The sequence below is a fragment of the Sinocyclocheilus grahami genome, unplaced genomic scaffold, assembly GCF_001515645.1.
Source record: "Sinocyclocheilus grahami isolate Dianchi unplaced genomic scaffold, SAMN03320097.WGS_v1.1 scaffold89.1, whole genome shotgun sequence".
In the NCBI taxonomy this organism is placed as follows: Eukaryota; Metazoa; Chordata; class Actinopteri; order Cypriniformes; family Cyprinidae; genus Sinocyclocheilus; species Sinocyclocheilus grahami.
Genome location: NW_015505268.1, coordinates 694,891 through 712,116, shown reverse-complemented (window position 1 = coordinate 712,116; position 17,226 = coordinate 694,891). Strand labels below are relative to the sequence as shown.

Here is a 17,226-nt window from a genome sequence, read left to right as displayed (position 1 = left end):
ACCCCTTTAAGGTCAGATTCTCACAATTAACAAACCATTAACTATGACTTTTGCCTCAATACACTCCTAAATTGCTGCTTATTAAGTTAGTAAAGTAGTTGTTAAGTTTAGGTATTGGGTAGGATTAGGGATGTAGAATGGTAAAGCAGAATATGTGCTTTATAAGTGCTAATGAACAGCCAATATGTTAATAACAGGCATGTTAATAAGCAACTAGTTAATAGTGAGAATTGGTCCCATACCAAAGTGTTACCCAATATTTTTATGATGCTAAAGTGACCATCTAGTTTCATCTTTTCTATTACTCCACAGTCTTTCTTGTTATATAATAAAATAATTTACACTCAAATCAATATTTTGTGTCCATTTTTTTGTTTAGTAAGTAGCTGTGTAATAAGTGCCATAATGTACAGTGAGCTGGTCATTAATCTCCAAATAAACCTCTTCAGAGAGATACAAGATCAACTTGTTGTGGTTTATTTTACAATAATGACCAGCTGACTGTACATTATCCTTTAAAAAGAGTGGCAAGTCTTGTATACATAAAGGCTCTCTTGTGTTCTGTTGCAGCTGACATCATCTCTACTGTGGAGTTCAACTCTACTGGAGAGCTCTTGGCCACAGGAGACAAGGGAGGAAGAGTTGTGGTTTTCCAAAGGGAGCAAGAGGTAAGACAAAACCATGAAATCTTTCATATGCATTCATTCCTGTAAACAAGAGTGCTACACAGCAAGACAGCAGATCAAAAAAATCAATGCTTTTCTTACTGTGTGAGCAAAAACCACAGAGTCGCACCCTGTAACATAACTTCCTGTGGCCTTTAACAGGGTTTCAATAGACACACAATAGTAACACAGGTGAGGTCTCCATAAGCCTCAGTTGCACATGCTCAGACGTGAAGCTGTTTTTTTCAGGTGTTTGGTCAGTAAACATGGAAAAGCGAGCACAGTTTTGGGGAAGTTTAGAAGTTAGCTACACTACAAGCTAGTAGCATTAAGTAAATAACTACACTGAAGTAACTTAAAGGGATAGTTCACCAAAAAAATTACCTCAGTTAGGGTGATAGCATCTTAAACAGCAAACTTGAAAAGAAAACTAAATGTTCAAGTTTAAAACTATTGTGTATAGTTGTATTTACACTAAATACAACTAGATACACAGTTAGACAAATATGAAACTAGACCACAACCTAATAGATTTAAAAACATACAGTGGTAATAAACGGCAGCATATAAATTCATCCTAAATTAGTATGGTTACTGATGTAGCTATTTGAATCACATTTAGAAAACAATGCCAGTGACGGATGATTAGAAAGTGTCCTGTACCCACTAGAAATATTCAGCTTTAAGAGGCCTAAAATGGTATTTAGAGTTTTAAATCAGTGAATCCTTTTTTTAATCATTTACATAAACAACCCAAAAGGAACCAGATTCACTCAAATGAACTGGACTTTCCAACATACTATATGAGACAGAGAACCATTTAGTAAAGCTGTGAGCAATACAATGTTTTGGTGTTTGGTCATGCTACACTGCTGCTCATTGGAAAAAGTAGTTTGTGATTGGAAAACTGTCACTGCTGAACTACTGTGACATTACAAATGTTAGGTAGTTACACCACTTATGCAGGATTTTTCTGTTCAATTCATTTTATTCTTCCACTAAAATAGATGCTATGCTGTCAGCCAATACACTATGCCTTCTTCTGCGCAATACCCTGAATGCTACTTAATACACACGGGTAGATTCTTACAGCCCCCTCTAAAGAGGGACTCCTTCTCTGTTTACTTTAATTTTTTGGTGTTTGGTCATGCTACACTGCTGCTCATTGGAAAAAGTAGTTTGTGATTGGAAAACTGTCACTGCTGAACTACTGTGACATTACAAATGTTAGGTAGTTACACCACTTATGCAGGATTTTTCTGTTCAATTCATTTTATTCTTCCACTAAAATAGATGCTATGCTGTCAGCCAATACAGTCACATATGACTATGCCTTCTTCTGCGCAATACCCTGAATGCTACTTAATACACACGGGTAGATTCTTACAGCCCCCTCTAAAGAGGGACTCCTTCTCTGTTTACTTTAATTCAACTGCATGAGTGGTTTAAATCACAATTATTGATTTTGATGATTCCCAATGTGGAAACTTCCTTATTTCCAGTCTGCCATTGACTGCGAATGCATTAATGTAATAGTCCAACGGGGACCAGGAAACCTGCAATTAGTCGTTAACAGAATCAGCAGCACATTATGGGATATTCACAGGCAGAAAGCTCTGCAGATTTCTATTGATCTCAGTGCTCATTATTTACCAAGTTCTACACATCCTCTATCCTTGCATGTTCATTTGATTATGCTTTCCACTACCAATAAGAATGTAGTTATCTCCCCCACATACAGTAGCTATATACAAGCATAACACAGCATATGCTAGTGTTGAGCAACGCAGCTCAACTTAGATTATGGCATTTCTCTCCTTTCGCCCACAGAGCAAGAACCAGCCTCACAGACGTGGGGAGTATAATGTTTACAGCACGTTTCAGAGTCACGAGCCGGAGTTTGACTACCTGAAGAGTTTAGAGATTGAGGAGAAAATCAATAAGATACGCTGGCTGCCTCAGCAGAATGCTGCCTACTTCCTGCTCTCCACCAATGGTGAGTCTATGTTTGAGATCTCTGTTGCAGGCAAAGTTTACTCATCTTCACATTGCGCCAAATGTGTATGACTGACTTTGTTCTGTGGAGCACAAAAGAAGATATTTTGAAAGCCAGTGAGGTCCAAGCAAAATCAGAATTAACAAATGCGTTAGACCGCAAACTAGGATCTCAGTCTTAGTGTGAACTATTATTTATATGTGATAGCTGCTGTGATTTTAACAAAGGATGGTTGGAACAGTAGGGAACAGTCAAGCCTTCCAATGACATCATACATCTCCCCAGATTCAGATGGTATGGCTACGGTTTACATTCTCTGCTGGTGCTGGATCTTTTCCAGCCGTATGCCAGATTGTGTCCCACAGACAGCAAAATTTCCCACTGCCCACCTTCTTATTTCTCTCAGTTTGTCTTTTTAACATTCTTTGCTTCCTTCCAAATGGTATACTGAAGCTGCTCTGTGTGTAATGGTTTATTTTTAGATAAAACTGTGAAACTGTGGAAGATCAGTGAGAGGGATAAGAGACCGGAGGGATATAACCTGAAGGATGAAGATGGAAGAATCAGAGACCCGGCCACCATCACCACGTTACGGGTTAGCGTGCAAGTCTTATCACCACCTGCAAATACACAATAAAGACAAGCTAAATTTTTAATATGGATACTCAATATTTATCTTATCTGTTCACTAGATATTTCAGAATATGATTCTGACAGTGAACAAAAGAAAATAAGGTTACACTTTACTTGAAGGGGTGTGCATAAGACTGACATGACACCTTCATAATCATGACATGACACCTACATAATCATGACATGAAACATGTCATGAATATGAAGGTTTTTAATGCATGTTTATGACAACTGTCATTAAGTGTCATTCACTCGGTTATGTAATTTCTAATGCAAAGATGACATTGTTTGAGATGTCTTTGTTATGGGCTATGGTTAGGGGTAAGGGTAGGGGTAGGGTTAGGTCAAATAATGTCATATTTGCATTAAAAATTACATAACTGAGCGAATGACACTTAATGACAGTTGTCATAAACATGCATAAAACCTCCTTCATATTCATGACATGTGTCATGTCATGATTATGAAGGTGTCATGTCAGTCTTATGCACACCCCTTCAAGTAAAGTGTTACCAAAAATAAAGACATTACATTTTGCATAAAGTAAATGAAGCCTATTTCTATGAACATTAATAACGTTTGCTTTGTGACATTATTTTCATGACAATGAATTACCATAATTCTAATTATCATTAAATTCTCATTAGGGTAGTATAATGTTTTTATTTAAATCAGCATAAATGAAACTTTGTACAACAAAACTATAATGATTTATAAAGACATTACCATTCAACTAATTCATTTATTTATTTACTTTGCATTACAGTAATAAGAATGAGATTTTTTCACATTACAGTAATGAGAAAAAAGAGAATGTCCTTAATTGTCATGAAAACTGTCACAATACAGGAAATATGAATAGCCTTTAAAACAGGCTTCATTTTCTTTAAGCATAATCTAATTTTTTCTGATTTTATATGTTCTTCCAAGGTTTTGTCTGTGTTTTCAGTGGTTTAGCTGACAGTAATGCATGCTGAAATATGTAGTTAGCTTTTGGAGAATCTGGTTTTTGAAGAAGCTGAAATGGCAGACAGTTGAACAGTTACACTTCATCCTCCACTGAAGTACGTCTATTTCAATCTCGTACCTGGAAGTCAGAGGTTTATTATAAATCTGCTGGTACGTGTTCTCATTAATGCTTTGAGAAGTTGCTGCTGTTCTCTCACATTCTCACATGAAAAGCTCATTCTCTGTGTTCAGCACCAATGCTGACAAATGATAAGCTGTCAGCAACCAAAAGGCATTCATTCATAATCAAACAGCAAGGACAAAGACAGACGATAATGTGCAGTGAAGGGGCTCACAATCATTCCTCCCTCTGCTCTCCTTCTCACTCATTCTCCACTCATCCCTCCAAATTGAATACAGATACAAAGAGGGCGCGACTCCGAGTACCCATTAATGTTTGGTGCGGTGTCTGTTTTCTGCTCCATGGCCTAATGGATTAAAGCACTCCACTCCTCCACCATTGTCTGTCCGGGCAGAAGATTAGCCCGACACCGGGGTGATGGCACGGAGCGGGCGGCAATCCCATTTGGACCGTGAAATGTATGTGCGGTGGAGATCCAGAGACGGGTTTATCGTGGAGCTCCGGTAGTGAGGGAGGAGGGGAGAGATGAGACACACGTCATGTGTTCTGGCAGTCTCTAGTGCCAGCGCTGTGATCTTACTCTTGTCTCAGTATGCAATTTTACCCCTAAGGTTTGCAGTGATCTAGTTTCTGCAGTCCATGAGCTGACGTGATACAAGATGTGACCGGCATGCCATTTAAAGCCAGTGGATACCTGACCTTTTGTAACAATATAGCAAATCAAAATGGATTCTTGTGATATTTGACCTACTAATGCTGTCTGTGCCATAAAAACTGAAAGCAAGGTGTTGGCCAATCCCCAATCCCCCATCCCCCTGCTCGTCTCAGTGGTAGATAATAAATGCATTTTCTTATCTATTCCATGGTCTTTTGCTCTCGACTTTCCTCCTGTGTGATCTGTTTGCTCTTTGAACTAATGTTGGACCACTGAGTTTGGCACAGGAGGTTATTTTCTCTCAAGAGACATTAGAAACAGAGGGATCTCCTTAGATTCCACAGTCATTTTATATGTACAGAGAAGGACAGATTCCTGTAGCCGGACATCTGAATCCACTCTTAAAAACCAAAGGCTCTTTATTGGCACTGATGGTTCCATGAAGAATTTTTAACATTAATGGAAACTTTCCAATGCATAATAGATTTTTTTATAATGCAAAAGGGTTCTTTATATTATTAAAATGTTCTTCACACTAGGAAAAAAATATTTTGAGAATTGTTAACTAGAAGGTCCTTAGGGAACCCAAAAATGGTTCTTCTATAGAATCACAGTGAAAACTAACTTTAAAAGTGATTCAACAAAGTTTCCAACTTGTTCTATCTAAAAAATACTGACAAATAACTGACAGTTAATGCAGTTTTAAAGCAATGGTTTTCAACCAGGGGGCTAGGATCCAGTATTTGGCCTCAGCAAACTTAAAATTATTTAAATTCTTATTATTAATATAATTCATATTATGATATTAAAACAATCTAACATAATTGAATTGCTGCAAAAACATGTAACTAATACAAAAATCAATTCATATGTCTTTTTTCACTCAATAACTATTGAAGTACATCCAGTTCTTGAAACTTCTGGAATCACAAATTAATAGAGTTCAATATATACAAAGTGGTATAGACTTACTTGTTACTAGATGCCTTATATTTTAAACTGTTGATGACAACATGTCAAATCCATTAACTAGTTCTTCCTAAAAGCCATACATTGCACCCTTATGAAAATAATATCAGATGCTTATGAAAACATCAGATGGTCAGTGAATAAACTGTGGGTGGTCCATGGGTGTGCCATCTTATGCTGAGACTAATAAAAGGATGACATATAAATCTGTCAGCATGATAAACAAACAGCACATGAAATTCTAATGTGTGCACTTGAGCGTGCACAGCTAAACCAAAACAACCTAATATACATATTCGACTGTAAAAGCTCACTGCATTCATCCTCCACCACTGAATCATTTTAGCTTGTTATCTAAATGCAGCTGAAACATTACAATAGTGGTTTAAAAGCCTAAAGGGTAATTTTAGAGCTAAGGACTGATTTGAATGCCTCTCACATAAGTCAGAAGTGTTTCTGTGATGTGGTAATGAGTGACTCTCTTTTTGGAACGACATGCACTGGCTTTAAACTTCAACGTCAGTTAAACAGGCCACATCTACATACTGCAATTAGGACCTGCAGGTGGGGCATTGGTGCTGTTCTGGGTACCAGCTCACAGCAGGAAGTGTAGTTCAGTGGACTTTTATAAAATGTGTCCCGCTGGATGGTCCCAGCCCACAAAATGCCAAATGCACTTCGAGCACCATCAAAATGGTCATTAGCCACAATTAGATGTGAGGTGCCAAATATAGAACTGTAAAAAAAGGTTAATCATGCATTTTTAATCAGTTCTACCAATTATTCAAGACCCCATGATATGGTTTGAGGAGCTCAGTTTTCCTCCCTGTGTTAATGTATGCAGTCAATAGCCTTTAGTTTGCATTACAGTTCAGAATATCACACTTGATGGCTTGTACTTTGGACAAAAGTGATAACACCTTTAAAATGAATAAAAATGGCTACTTCCTTTGAAAAAAAAATTGAATATAAAAATAAGCAAAAGTCTCTCCCTGTTCTGACCTGCTGCTTAATTCAGCATTCTTTAAATAGAGTTTTGGTTTATGTATGTATGTCCCAGTTCTTGCTGATGAACGACAAGTGGGTTCCTAGTGGTGATATGACCAACAATCTCTGGATAAAGAACGACTGTGTTGTGGCTGTTGTAATTGTTACAGCAGATTCTGACCTTTTTTTCCTCTCGTCTTCTCTCAGGTGCCAGTGCTGCAGCCCATGGACCTCATGGTTGAGGCCACACCTCGGAGAGTGTTTTCCAATGCGCACACATACCACATAAACTCCATCTCTGTCAACAGCGACTATGAGACCTTTATGTCCACCGATGACTTGAGGATCAACCTGTGGAACCTGGAGATCACAAACAGAAGCTTCAGTATCCTTTCATGTAATTAAATTTGACAAAAACATGTTTTTGTAAAAGAAAGTTTACCTTTGGTACTGGGCCCAGCACAATTGTAAATTACTTGTTTTAAATCTAAATGGTCTTTTCCTACTAAACCTACAAGTTGATGGGTTTTCCTGAGCTGATTTTTCAGACATTGTAGACATTAAGCCAGCGAACATGGAGGAGCTGACGGAGGTGATAACGGCAGCAGAGTTTCACCCTCACCAGTGCAACACCTTCGTCTACAGTAGCAGTAAAGGCTCCATACGTCTGTGTGACATGAGGGCATCAGCGCTATGTGACAACCACTCAAAATGTAAGTCAATGCAAGCCTTGAAGAAAAAAAGTCATACATGAGTCATACACACTATCTTTCAAATATCACTTGGGGTCATATTTATAAAAGAAAAAAATACTTACAATACAATAAATACAATATTTACAAAAATATTGAGAAGTAATATCAGGTGTTTTCTAAAACACCGGATCAGCATATTAGAAAGATTTCTGAATAACACTGAAGACTAGAGTAATGGCTGCTGAAAATTCAGCTTTGTCATCACAGGAATAAATTATCTTTATAAATTATCTATGATAGAAAATAGTTTTTGTTGTTTAAATTGTGATATTTCACATTATTACTGTTTTTACTGTATATTTGATCTAATAAATGCAGCCTTGGTGAGACTTCTTTGAAAAACATTTGATAAGAAATCGTACAAACCCCAAACTTTTGAAAACCAGCATACTAGAATGTGAATATCTTAGCCCAGATAACTTTGATTATGGAAGAATTGAATGAGAAATGCATGGGTTCATTTTAACATCTCAGACTTTCTGATAACAAAGAGATCTGCAATGTTTCTTTCTTATTTGGTCGTTTCATTCTGATTGTGATAATCTGCTGAAATGCAGCAGAAAGAAACAAAGGCTGATTGCTTAGAAAAGTATAACACAGCATTCCTCACCAAACTGTAGGATTAGACTTATTATACATGTCTCTAGCACAAATAGTGTGGGATGAGTTATTCTGCATCAACGTTTAATACTTAGGAGGATTAGGGATTTGAACAAAGCCCCAATAGGTAATGGTGATGCTTGCCTTAGCAAACACCACTAATAACGTTTCTTTAAAATCGTTAACATTTTGTAGACCTTTTTAAATGAGTCATTCCTGCATTCTTCCAATCATCATTATAACATTACAAATACAAGGGCCAGTACAGCTCCAGAAACACTGTTGTCTCTAGAGAGCACAGCCACTACATACACCATGACAGGGATTAGCCTCTCTTCCACCTAGGGCGAGGGCGTTGGAGGTGAGGATTAGGCAAATTTTTAATATGATTGTGTCTCCTTGAGCTTAACTGGCTAATTTCATTTGGGGATTGGACACAATGCAGACTGATGAACCAGTACTGGTGGTATACAGTGGCATCTCTTTTGGCTGCACATGGCTGAATTGATAACCACAAATTGACACATTTCCATTTCTTAAGGCACAGGCGCTCTGGTCTCCAGTTTATGGTGGGAGGCTTCCATGTGCATTTGATGATCAGATTGAATGCATTGACATTTAAGCTTGGCATTAAAATCAGTGCTCAAGGGCAGATAGCTATGCCTGTAGTTTTAACACTGCTGAAAGAATTTGGTAATTCCTTCGTTTTATCGACGTGCTCACTGGTCCATGTGTTCACATTCTGTTGTATAGATATTTACATACTGCTGCTGAATTTTAAAAGGCCAGATTTGCTGGAGGGGGTAACAACTGTGAGGGCTTCGGTTTTAGCTGCCTTGGTTTGTATCTCCAGCACCACACTGACCTAAATTATACACACATTTGTCAGTTTTTTCCTTGGTACATGATCTCACAGCAGGCGGATGTGCCAGTCTGCCTCAGGAAAGACCTCCTCAATAGCTTCTCCATTGCATAGTGTGTGCGTGTGTGTTGCTCCTTCCATCCACACTAATAAATCTTCCAGGCATCCTAGATAATATTCTTAAAAATCAATCTGCGGTGTCAGGCGGGGGAGGCTAACCAAGCCCAGCAGGGCTCCAAGCAGCAGCGGAGTGCAGACGGAGGGCCGTAGCCCCTCACGTCTCTCCCCAGAGGACTCATTAGCCCCATCTGAATGACACCCAGCAAGACTGCAGGTGGACAGGCTCACAATGTGACATGGCACGCTCATGACAAACAGTGCTCAAATTTCCCTGCAAGCATTGATCTGTATCCTCCCCCTCTGCCCGTGTTTTTTCATCCACTGTGTAGACGCCTGCAGACACATCACAGGATAATCCGCAACTGAGTCAACAAAACAGTGAGAGGATAATCGATAGTAGATGATAAATATCTGTTTCTCTGCTCTGACAGGTGTATTATTTCCCTGGCGAGCCAGGCAGATTTATGACGTGTTGGGAAGCAAACAGTCAAAGTGATTCAGGAAAACTTTCTTTGGAAAGTTGCTTGTTTTTAAAGCCAACATGAAACTCGCACTCCGTTTTAATTCTGTGATATTTCTGAGTGAGATGGTATGTTCAGTGAGGACGGGACATGTTTTATCCTCATTTTAACATTTCTGTATTTGATTTCTCATTATTCTCTTCTAGTTTTCGAGGAGCCAGAAGACCCAAGCAATCGCTCCTTTTTCTCTGAAATCATCTCCTCCATCTCTGACGTGAAGTTCAGCCACAGTGGGCGGTACCTGATGACACGTGACTACCTGACAGTGAAGATCTGGGATCTCAACATGGAGAGCAAACCACTGGAAACCTATCAGGTACAACATTGAGTAATTTAATTGCAAACTATCTGCATTTAACAAAGCCTAATGCCCGAATTTTAAGGGCTATGTTAAATTATATTTGGCTGTTTTGGTAGACAAAGAAAGACTTGTAGCACACATACACATTTATATTTATAATCTTTGTCTTTCAGTAAACAGATAAAAAATATTGCACTACACAAATGTAATAAAATGCTCTCTAGAATGAGAACATCCCTGAATCATAAACAAAACCTACCTCATCAATCATGCTTGATATCTTGCGCTGATATCTTTGGTTTCTCAAATAGTCATACTTTACTTCATCCCACCAATGGGCTAGAAAATATGAAAACACAGGAAATGTTCATCAAACGATTTGATGGGGTATTTAGCAGTCACACACTGTCTAAAAAGAGAGGAATTTTTAGAGATGTGAAAACCAGTGTTTACTAAATTAACAATCAAAATTGTCACAATTTCATACACCAGGTACACGATTACCTAAGAAGTAAGCTGTGCTCGCTGTATGAGAATGATTGCATCTTCGACAAATTTGAATGTGTTTGGAATGGATCAGACAGGTCAGTGTTTTGCACATCTGTATTAAATATTTATTTTAATAATTGTACTGGTCCAATTGTGAATAATAAATCAATGCACAATTATTCAAAAGCAAAATAATGCTTTAATTATGAGTATTGTTCATGTTTTACTTTGTTCTGTTTCCAGTGTGATCATGACTGGTTCTTACAACAACTTCTTCCGAATGTTCGACCGTAATACGAAGCGTGACGTGACTCTGGAGGCGTCCCGGGAGAACAGCAAGCCTCGGGCGATCCTGAAACCACGGAAGGTGTGTGTGGGCGGAAAGCGCCGCAAAGATGAAATCAGTGTGGACAGCCTGGACTTTAGCAAGAAAATAATCCACACTGCCTGGCATCCTTCTGAGAACATCATCGCTGTGGCAGCCACCAATAACCTTTACATATTCCAAGATAAGGTCAACTAGCACAACTGTACCACCTCCTCACGTACCTGAAAAGAGAGAGAAAGAGGAACAAAATGCTGCAGCTCGGTAGGAGATTGCAAGGTGTCTTTTGTGATGAGAAACAGGAAGTTACCTATGATGTAGGGAGAAGTATGGCCAGATGCTGGCCTTGTGCAAGGCAGCTGCCAGACTTTCACAAACAAGTAGCATCCTGCCCTGCACAATCATTCTTCCTCTATCTGCATTTCCTCTTCCGCAAACTTGTTTATTTATCGTATTTATTCATTTCTCTGCTGGAAGGAAATGCCTGACTCTTTAAATCTGGACAAATGTGCATTTTCACTCTAATGATATGAAGAATCTTTAATAAGGCAAAAAGACAGGCCTTCGCTGACATCGGAAACAAAGGGTTGCCTTCACACACAAAAAAACAATGGATTTCCATTCCCTTTGAAACACAATGCCCTCTAACTTCCTCTGAAATGTCTGACTGATTCGTAATAGATTAAGAATGTGATCTGCGCTGATTGTAGTGTTGAAACAAACAATCTGTGGATGGAATCACAGTCCCTTGCGACCTGATTATTCCTCTTGGAAGGCGCTCTGAAGTAAAAGTCAATCCCACTGGTCATGTTTTGTCATTTCATGTTGTCCTCTTATTTTGATGTAACCATTAATAAGCTGTGGTGCCTTCTTTTCATATTTGGGTACTTGGGCGGCAGACGGGGTGGAGGGTGGTAGGGTTTTCGGAAGGGTGGTATTTGGGTTGTGAAGTGTGAATGTTTTTACAATAAATGTGAAAAATAGCTTTGTGTAAGAAGGGAAAAGAATTGCAGCGACATGGATTTTCAGTACACAGAATTGAAGTACTTGAATTTTGCATTATACTCTCCACTTTATCTGAGTATGCTCATAACTTTACAGTATACCCTGATTTTTTTTCTTCATTCTTCAGTGCTGTGCTGGGTAAAAAGTATTATTGCATGCAATGTCATCTATAATGAGCCAATGAAGAAATGAGCTGTTCTGTACCATCAAATGAGAACCTGTAACAATCAGACGTCATCGTTTTCCATTGTTTCCGCTGCATTTGTCTGAGACTGTTAAAACGTCATCATTCAGTTACGTCACTTTGGCCTGAGGATGACAGAAATACCGGTATCATGATGTAGCCTATACATGAAGGTTAAATGATATCAGGGAATTTTATTATGTACAAATTAACCAGTAATATTCTCTTCTGAAGAAAAAAAAACTTCAGATGTAAACTTCTTAATGACACAAAGTTTTATAGCTCAGAATGTATCTACATGCAGTTATTTGCCATGCAGTCTTTATGCTTAATGAAATTCGTTGAAAATAAAAAGAAACGAAAAAGAAGTTGAAATAAATTTGATCCGTTTCTTGCTCTCCTTTCACTACACGTAAACAATGGCGCCCTCGTGCGACAGTTCAAGAGACAGACATACTGTTTATACTACTCTTCATACAAATTCAAAGAATTAAAATGCTGTCATTTCCTCACCCACATGTTGTTCCAAACCTATACTGATTTTCTTTCCTCTGAAGAGCACAAAAGGAGATATTTGGCAGAATATTAGGGACTGGCAACTTCAATTCACAGAAATGTTCAAAATACAGGTAAAACACCTGTAAAAAGAAAAAAAGAGGAAATTCTTTCAAATTAATACAGTACATTGTGCCCTATTATGGATTTTTTAAAAGAGTGTAGCATAGTATTTTGGTTGGTAAGATATTGAAAGAATAGTGATAACTCATTAATGCTAACATTAACAAATATAAATTCTATTATTCATAATATATTCGTTAATTTGCATACGAATAATTAAAAATGTAATTACACTTCTATGCAGGATTACGGCTATAGCCATACAAGTCTCAATATCATTTTAAGGTTTCAAGCCAAAAGCCCAATTACACTTATTCTTGTTTTAAATTAGTCCATTATAATTCTCTGAATTCTATCTAATAAAAATGTTAGTACAATGATATTTTTGCTATAGCTGTTGGATAAAAGTGGACACAAGACTACACTAGTAATTCACGCAAGAGTGCATTCAGTTCAAGAGAAAAATACGTAGTATACATTCACATACGCTCACAGTGTGACAACAACCCATTCACTGCAATGTTAAATAAATCATTTTTGTGGCTTGCAGGTGTTTACTTCAATTCAAATGTAGGCTATAACAAACCTACCATGAGAAAACCACATGAAGAGAGAGAAAAGTAAAACTATCTCTGCATGCAATGTCATCTATAATGAGCCAATGAAGAAATGAGCTGTTCTGTACCATCAAATGAGAACCTGTAACAATCAGACGTCATCGTTTTCCATTGTTTCCGCTGCATTTGTCTGAGACTGTTAAAACGTCATCATTCAGTTACGTCACTTTGGCCTGAGGATGACAGAAATACCGGTATCATGATGTAGCCTATACATGAAGGTTAAATGATATCAGGGAATTTTATTATGTACAAATTAACCAGTAATATTCTCTTCTGAAGAAAAAAAAACTTCAGATGTAAACTTCTTAATGACACAAAGTTTTATAGCTCAGAATGTATCTACATGCAGTTATTTGCCATGCAGTCTTTATGCTTAATGAAATTCGTTGAAAATAAAAAGAAACGAAAAAGAAGTTGAAATAAATTTGATCCGTTTCTTGCTCTCCTTTCACTACACGTAAACAATGGCGCCCTCGTGCGACAGTTCAAGAGACAGACATACTGTTTATACTACTCTTCATACAAATTCAAAGAATTAAAATGCTGTCATTTCCTCACCCACATGTTGTTCCAAACCTATACTGATTTTCTTTCCTCTGAAGAGCACAAAAGGAGATATTTGGCAGAATATTAGGGACTGGCAACTTCAATCCACAGAAATGTTCAAAATACAGGTAAAACACCTGTAAAAAGAAAAAAAGAGGAAATTCTTTCAAATTAATACAGTACATTGTGCCCTATTATGGATTTTTTAAAAGAGTGTAGCATAGTATTTTGGTTGGTAAGATATTGAAAGAATAGTGATAACTCATTAATGCTAACATTAACAAATATAAATTCTATTATTCATAATATATTCGTTCATTTGCATACGAATAATTAAAAATGTAATTACACTTCTATGCAGGCTATAGCCATACAAGTCTCAATATCATTTTAAGGTTTCAAGCCAAAAGCCCAATTACACTTATTCTTGTTTTAAATTAGTCCATTATAATTCTCTGAATTCTATCTAATAAAAATGTTAGTACAATGATATTTTTGCTATAGCTGTTGGATAAAAGTGGACACAAGACTACACTAGTAATTCACGCAAGAGTGCATTCAGTTCAAGAGAAAAATACGTAGTATACATTCACATACGCTCACAGTGTGACAACAACCCATTCACTGCAATGTTAAATAAATCATTTTTGTGGCTTGCAGGTGTTTACTTCAATTCAAATGTAGGCTATAACAAACCTACCATGAGAAAACCACATGAAGAGAGAGAAAAGTAAAACTATCTCCTATTTGGATAGGAATATACGATATTGGGTTAAAATATATGGCAAATATTATAAAAGGTGCAAATAACTTCTTACAAAGTGTTACAATAACATTAAATGTGACAAAGTAGGCTAACATAGCTACATTATTTCAGCTCGAGGAAAACGTCTTTCCATTCACTGCAATGTTAAATAAATCATTTTTGTGGCTTGCAGGGGTTTACTTCAATTCAAATGTAGGCTATAACAAACCTACCATGAGAAAACCACATGAAGAGAGAGAAAAGTAAAACTATCTCCTATTTGGATAGGAATATACGACATTGGGTTAAAATATATGGCAAATATTATAAAAGGTGCAAATAACTTCTTACAAAGTGTTACAATAACATTAAATGTGACAAAGTAGGCTAACATAGCTACATTATTTCAGCTCGAGGAAAACGTCTTCGCTACTGAGGTAAAATCTCTCATAAAAATGCATTCACATTCCTACTCCTTCACATTTCCATTTGCAATCATCAAGCCTTTGTCTTCGCAGGATATTAAAAAATCCATAATTTCCAGTGACAATAGAAGCAATAAGTTTAACTCAGTGTGTAGCAGTCAGTGCGTATTACCCGAAATCATTTTAATTGGCCTCGGGATGATCGCGGCAGGCGAAATTAAACGCTGTCAGTCAGCTGGGGACGGCACATGTCAATCAAAACGTCCGTTATAAAGTCGCTCCGCTTTCGCGCCGTCTAGTCAAAAGCGGGAAGAGCGCGTGGACTGATCAATTCTACAAGCGCGCTGAGTTTTTTCGTGTATAGACGCAGATTTGAGAGAGAGAATTTCGTTCTCTCTGCACATACTGCCAATTTTATTTCCATTTACCAATCCATCACAGCGAAAATGGATAAATTACCTGCTATGAACATCACCGCCGGGAACAGTTCCGTGGATAGACGCTCATTTCTGGAGAGAAGTGGATATCAGCACCTGGAGCACGGAGATCTGAGGGTTTTGATTCCAGTGGTGCTGGGAGTCATCTGCGTCCTGGGTTTCACCGGGAATGTAACGGCTATGGGAGTCCTGATCACCAACGCGCGTAAAAGTAAGCTGTCCTTGATCAACGCACTCATCCTCAACCTCATGCTAGCTGATGGTCTGGTCCTGGCATTTGCTGTTCCCTTCAAAGCCACTGCTTATTCCCGTGCCAGCTGGACTTTGGGTATGTTTGTCTGTAAGACCTGTGACTGGTTCTTGCAATCATGTATGGCTGCAAAGAGCTTTACCGTGGCCATCATGGCCAAAGCTTGCTACAGGTATGTCAGTAACCCCACCAAGCAGGTAAGCCACCGTTTGAAGACTATGCTGGTAGTCCTACTCTTTACTTGGCTCTTGGCGTGCGTGGTCCCCATTCCCCAGTGGCTTTTTTCCACCCTGCAAAGAGAAGCAAGTGGAATGATTTGTGTTCAAGCAGTGCCAGTCGATGCCCATGATTTCATGTCTGTGTACGTCAAGGCGTACCCTCTCCTGGCCTACTGCACACCTTTGAGTTTCGCCCTACTTTATTTTTGGAAAGCATATGGACGATGCCAGCGCAGGTCCAGCAAGACCCAGAACCTACGGACGCAGATCCGATCCCGCAAACTCACCCTGATGCTGTTCAGCCTGACGGTGGCCATGGCCACCATGTGGCTCCCGCAATGGGTGTCCTGGGTTTGGATGCGGCACGCCCTAGAGACCGATGGTGTCTTTCCTCCAGTCCTCTTCACTCTCTCCGCCCAGCTCCTCATGTTCTCCATCTCTCTAGTCAACCCTTTCATCGTTCTCGCCCTCTCCGAGGAGTTCAGGGAAGGCTACATTGGCTTGTGGCGAAGGCTCACCCTCCGCAAACAACCACCGAAACAACACAAGCCAGGACCACACACCCCGACTGCCCCAAAGTCACCCACCCCGAGACCCGAAAGGTCAGCCCACCTCCCTCCACACCGGCCTGGGAGAACAGAGGAGCAAAAGCCTGAGAATCAAACGGACCAGAGTGGAGGACTGCAGGAGAGCCCGACCAACAAGGATGGAATAGTACTGCAAGATGTAGAGCAGTTCTGGCAGGAGAGGGAGACTGGCTCCCAGTCACAGGAAAACGATCCTGTGCCCTGGGAAAATCAGGATCCCAAGGAAGGAAAACAATAAGAAAGTGAGAATCCCTGTTATTTTACATTTTGTCAACACAAAAGAATGGAAAACACACAACAGATCAGACCTCACCTGAACTTGGCTCTCTCATTGTGACTAATCATAAATGAGTTATGGTTTTAATTTATTTGTTTTTGTGTTTGTGCTGAACTCTTCTGAACAAGATGAAAGTGATCAAACTGACTTGATATGATCTATGAGTATTTTGAAATGACTGTATTATTTGTATTGTATTATGTTGTTAAAAAATGATGATTATATTAAAATGGGTAGCAATATCACTAAAGAAACCAGTGTGTGGTGATGTTTTGTGCGCACAAGTCCACCAAGACAATAAAAATGCCGAAAAGCTGTGGATAGCTCTCTCCTGCCTATGGTATTG

At 38.6% G+C, this 17,226-nt stretch overlaps 2 protein-coding genes across 3 annotated transcripts in view; both read left to right on the top strand.

The window, feature by feature from the left end:
* Window positions 1-12,517, top strand: part of LOC107587064 (serine/threonine-protein phosphatase 2A 55 kDa regulatory subunit B beta isoform-like) — a 47,316-nt gene extending 34,799 nt beyond the window's left edge. Inside the window, exons 2-9 of one of the 2 annotated variants that reach the window (XM_016274676.1) lie at window positions 571-668; window positions 2,496-2,661; window positions 3,144-3,256; window positions 7,203-7,380; window positions 7,544-7,708; window positions 10,000-10,169; window positions 10,647-10,738; window positions 10,887-12,517. In XM_016274676.1, coding sequence (XP_016130162.1) covers window positions 571-668; window positions 2,496-2,661; window positions 3,144-3,256; window positions 7,203-7,380; window positions 7,544-7,708; window positions 10,000-10,169; window positions 10,647-10,738; window positions 10,887-11,166 — 1,262 coding nt within the window. In that variant the 3' untranslated portion in view covers window positions 11,167-12,517. The remainder of the gene's footprint in view (window positions 1-570; window positions 669-2,495; window positions 2,662-3,143; window positions 3,257-7,202; window positions 7,381-7,543; window positions 7,709-9,999; window positions 10,170-10,646; window positions 10,739-10,886) is intronic. The other variant, XM_016274677.1, reaches the window with a different exon arrangement.
* A 2,913-nt stretch (window positions 12,518-15,430) lies between these two features.
* LOC107587065 (probable G-protein coupled receptor 151) lies at window positions 15,431-17,020 on the top strand. Its single transcript, XM_016274678.1, has one exon. The coding sequence runs from the start codon at window positions 15,558-15,560 to the stop codon at window positions 16,839-16,841; it is 1,284 nt and encodes a 427-aa protein (XP_016130164.1). The 5' UTR covers window positions 15,431-15,557; the 3' UTR covers window positions 16,842-17,020.
* Window positions 17,021-17,226: the final 206 nt, after the last annotated feature.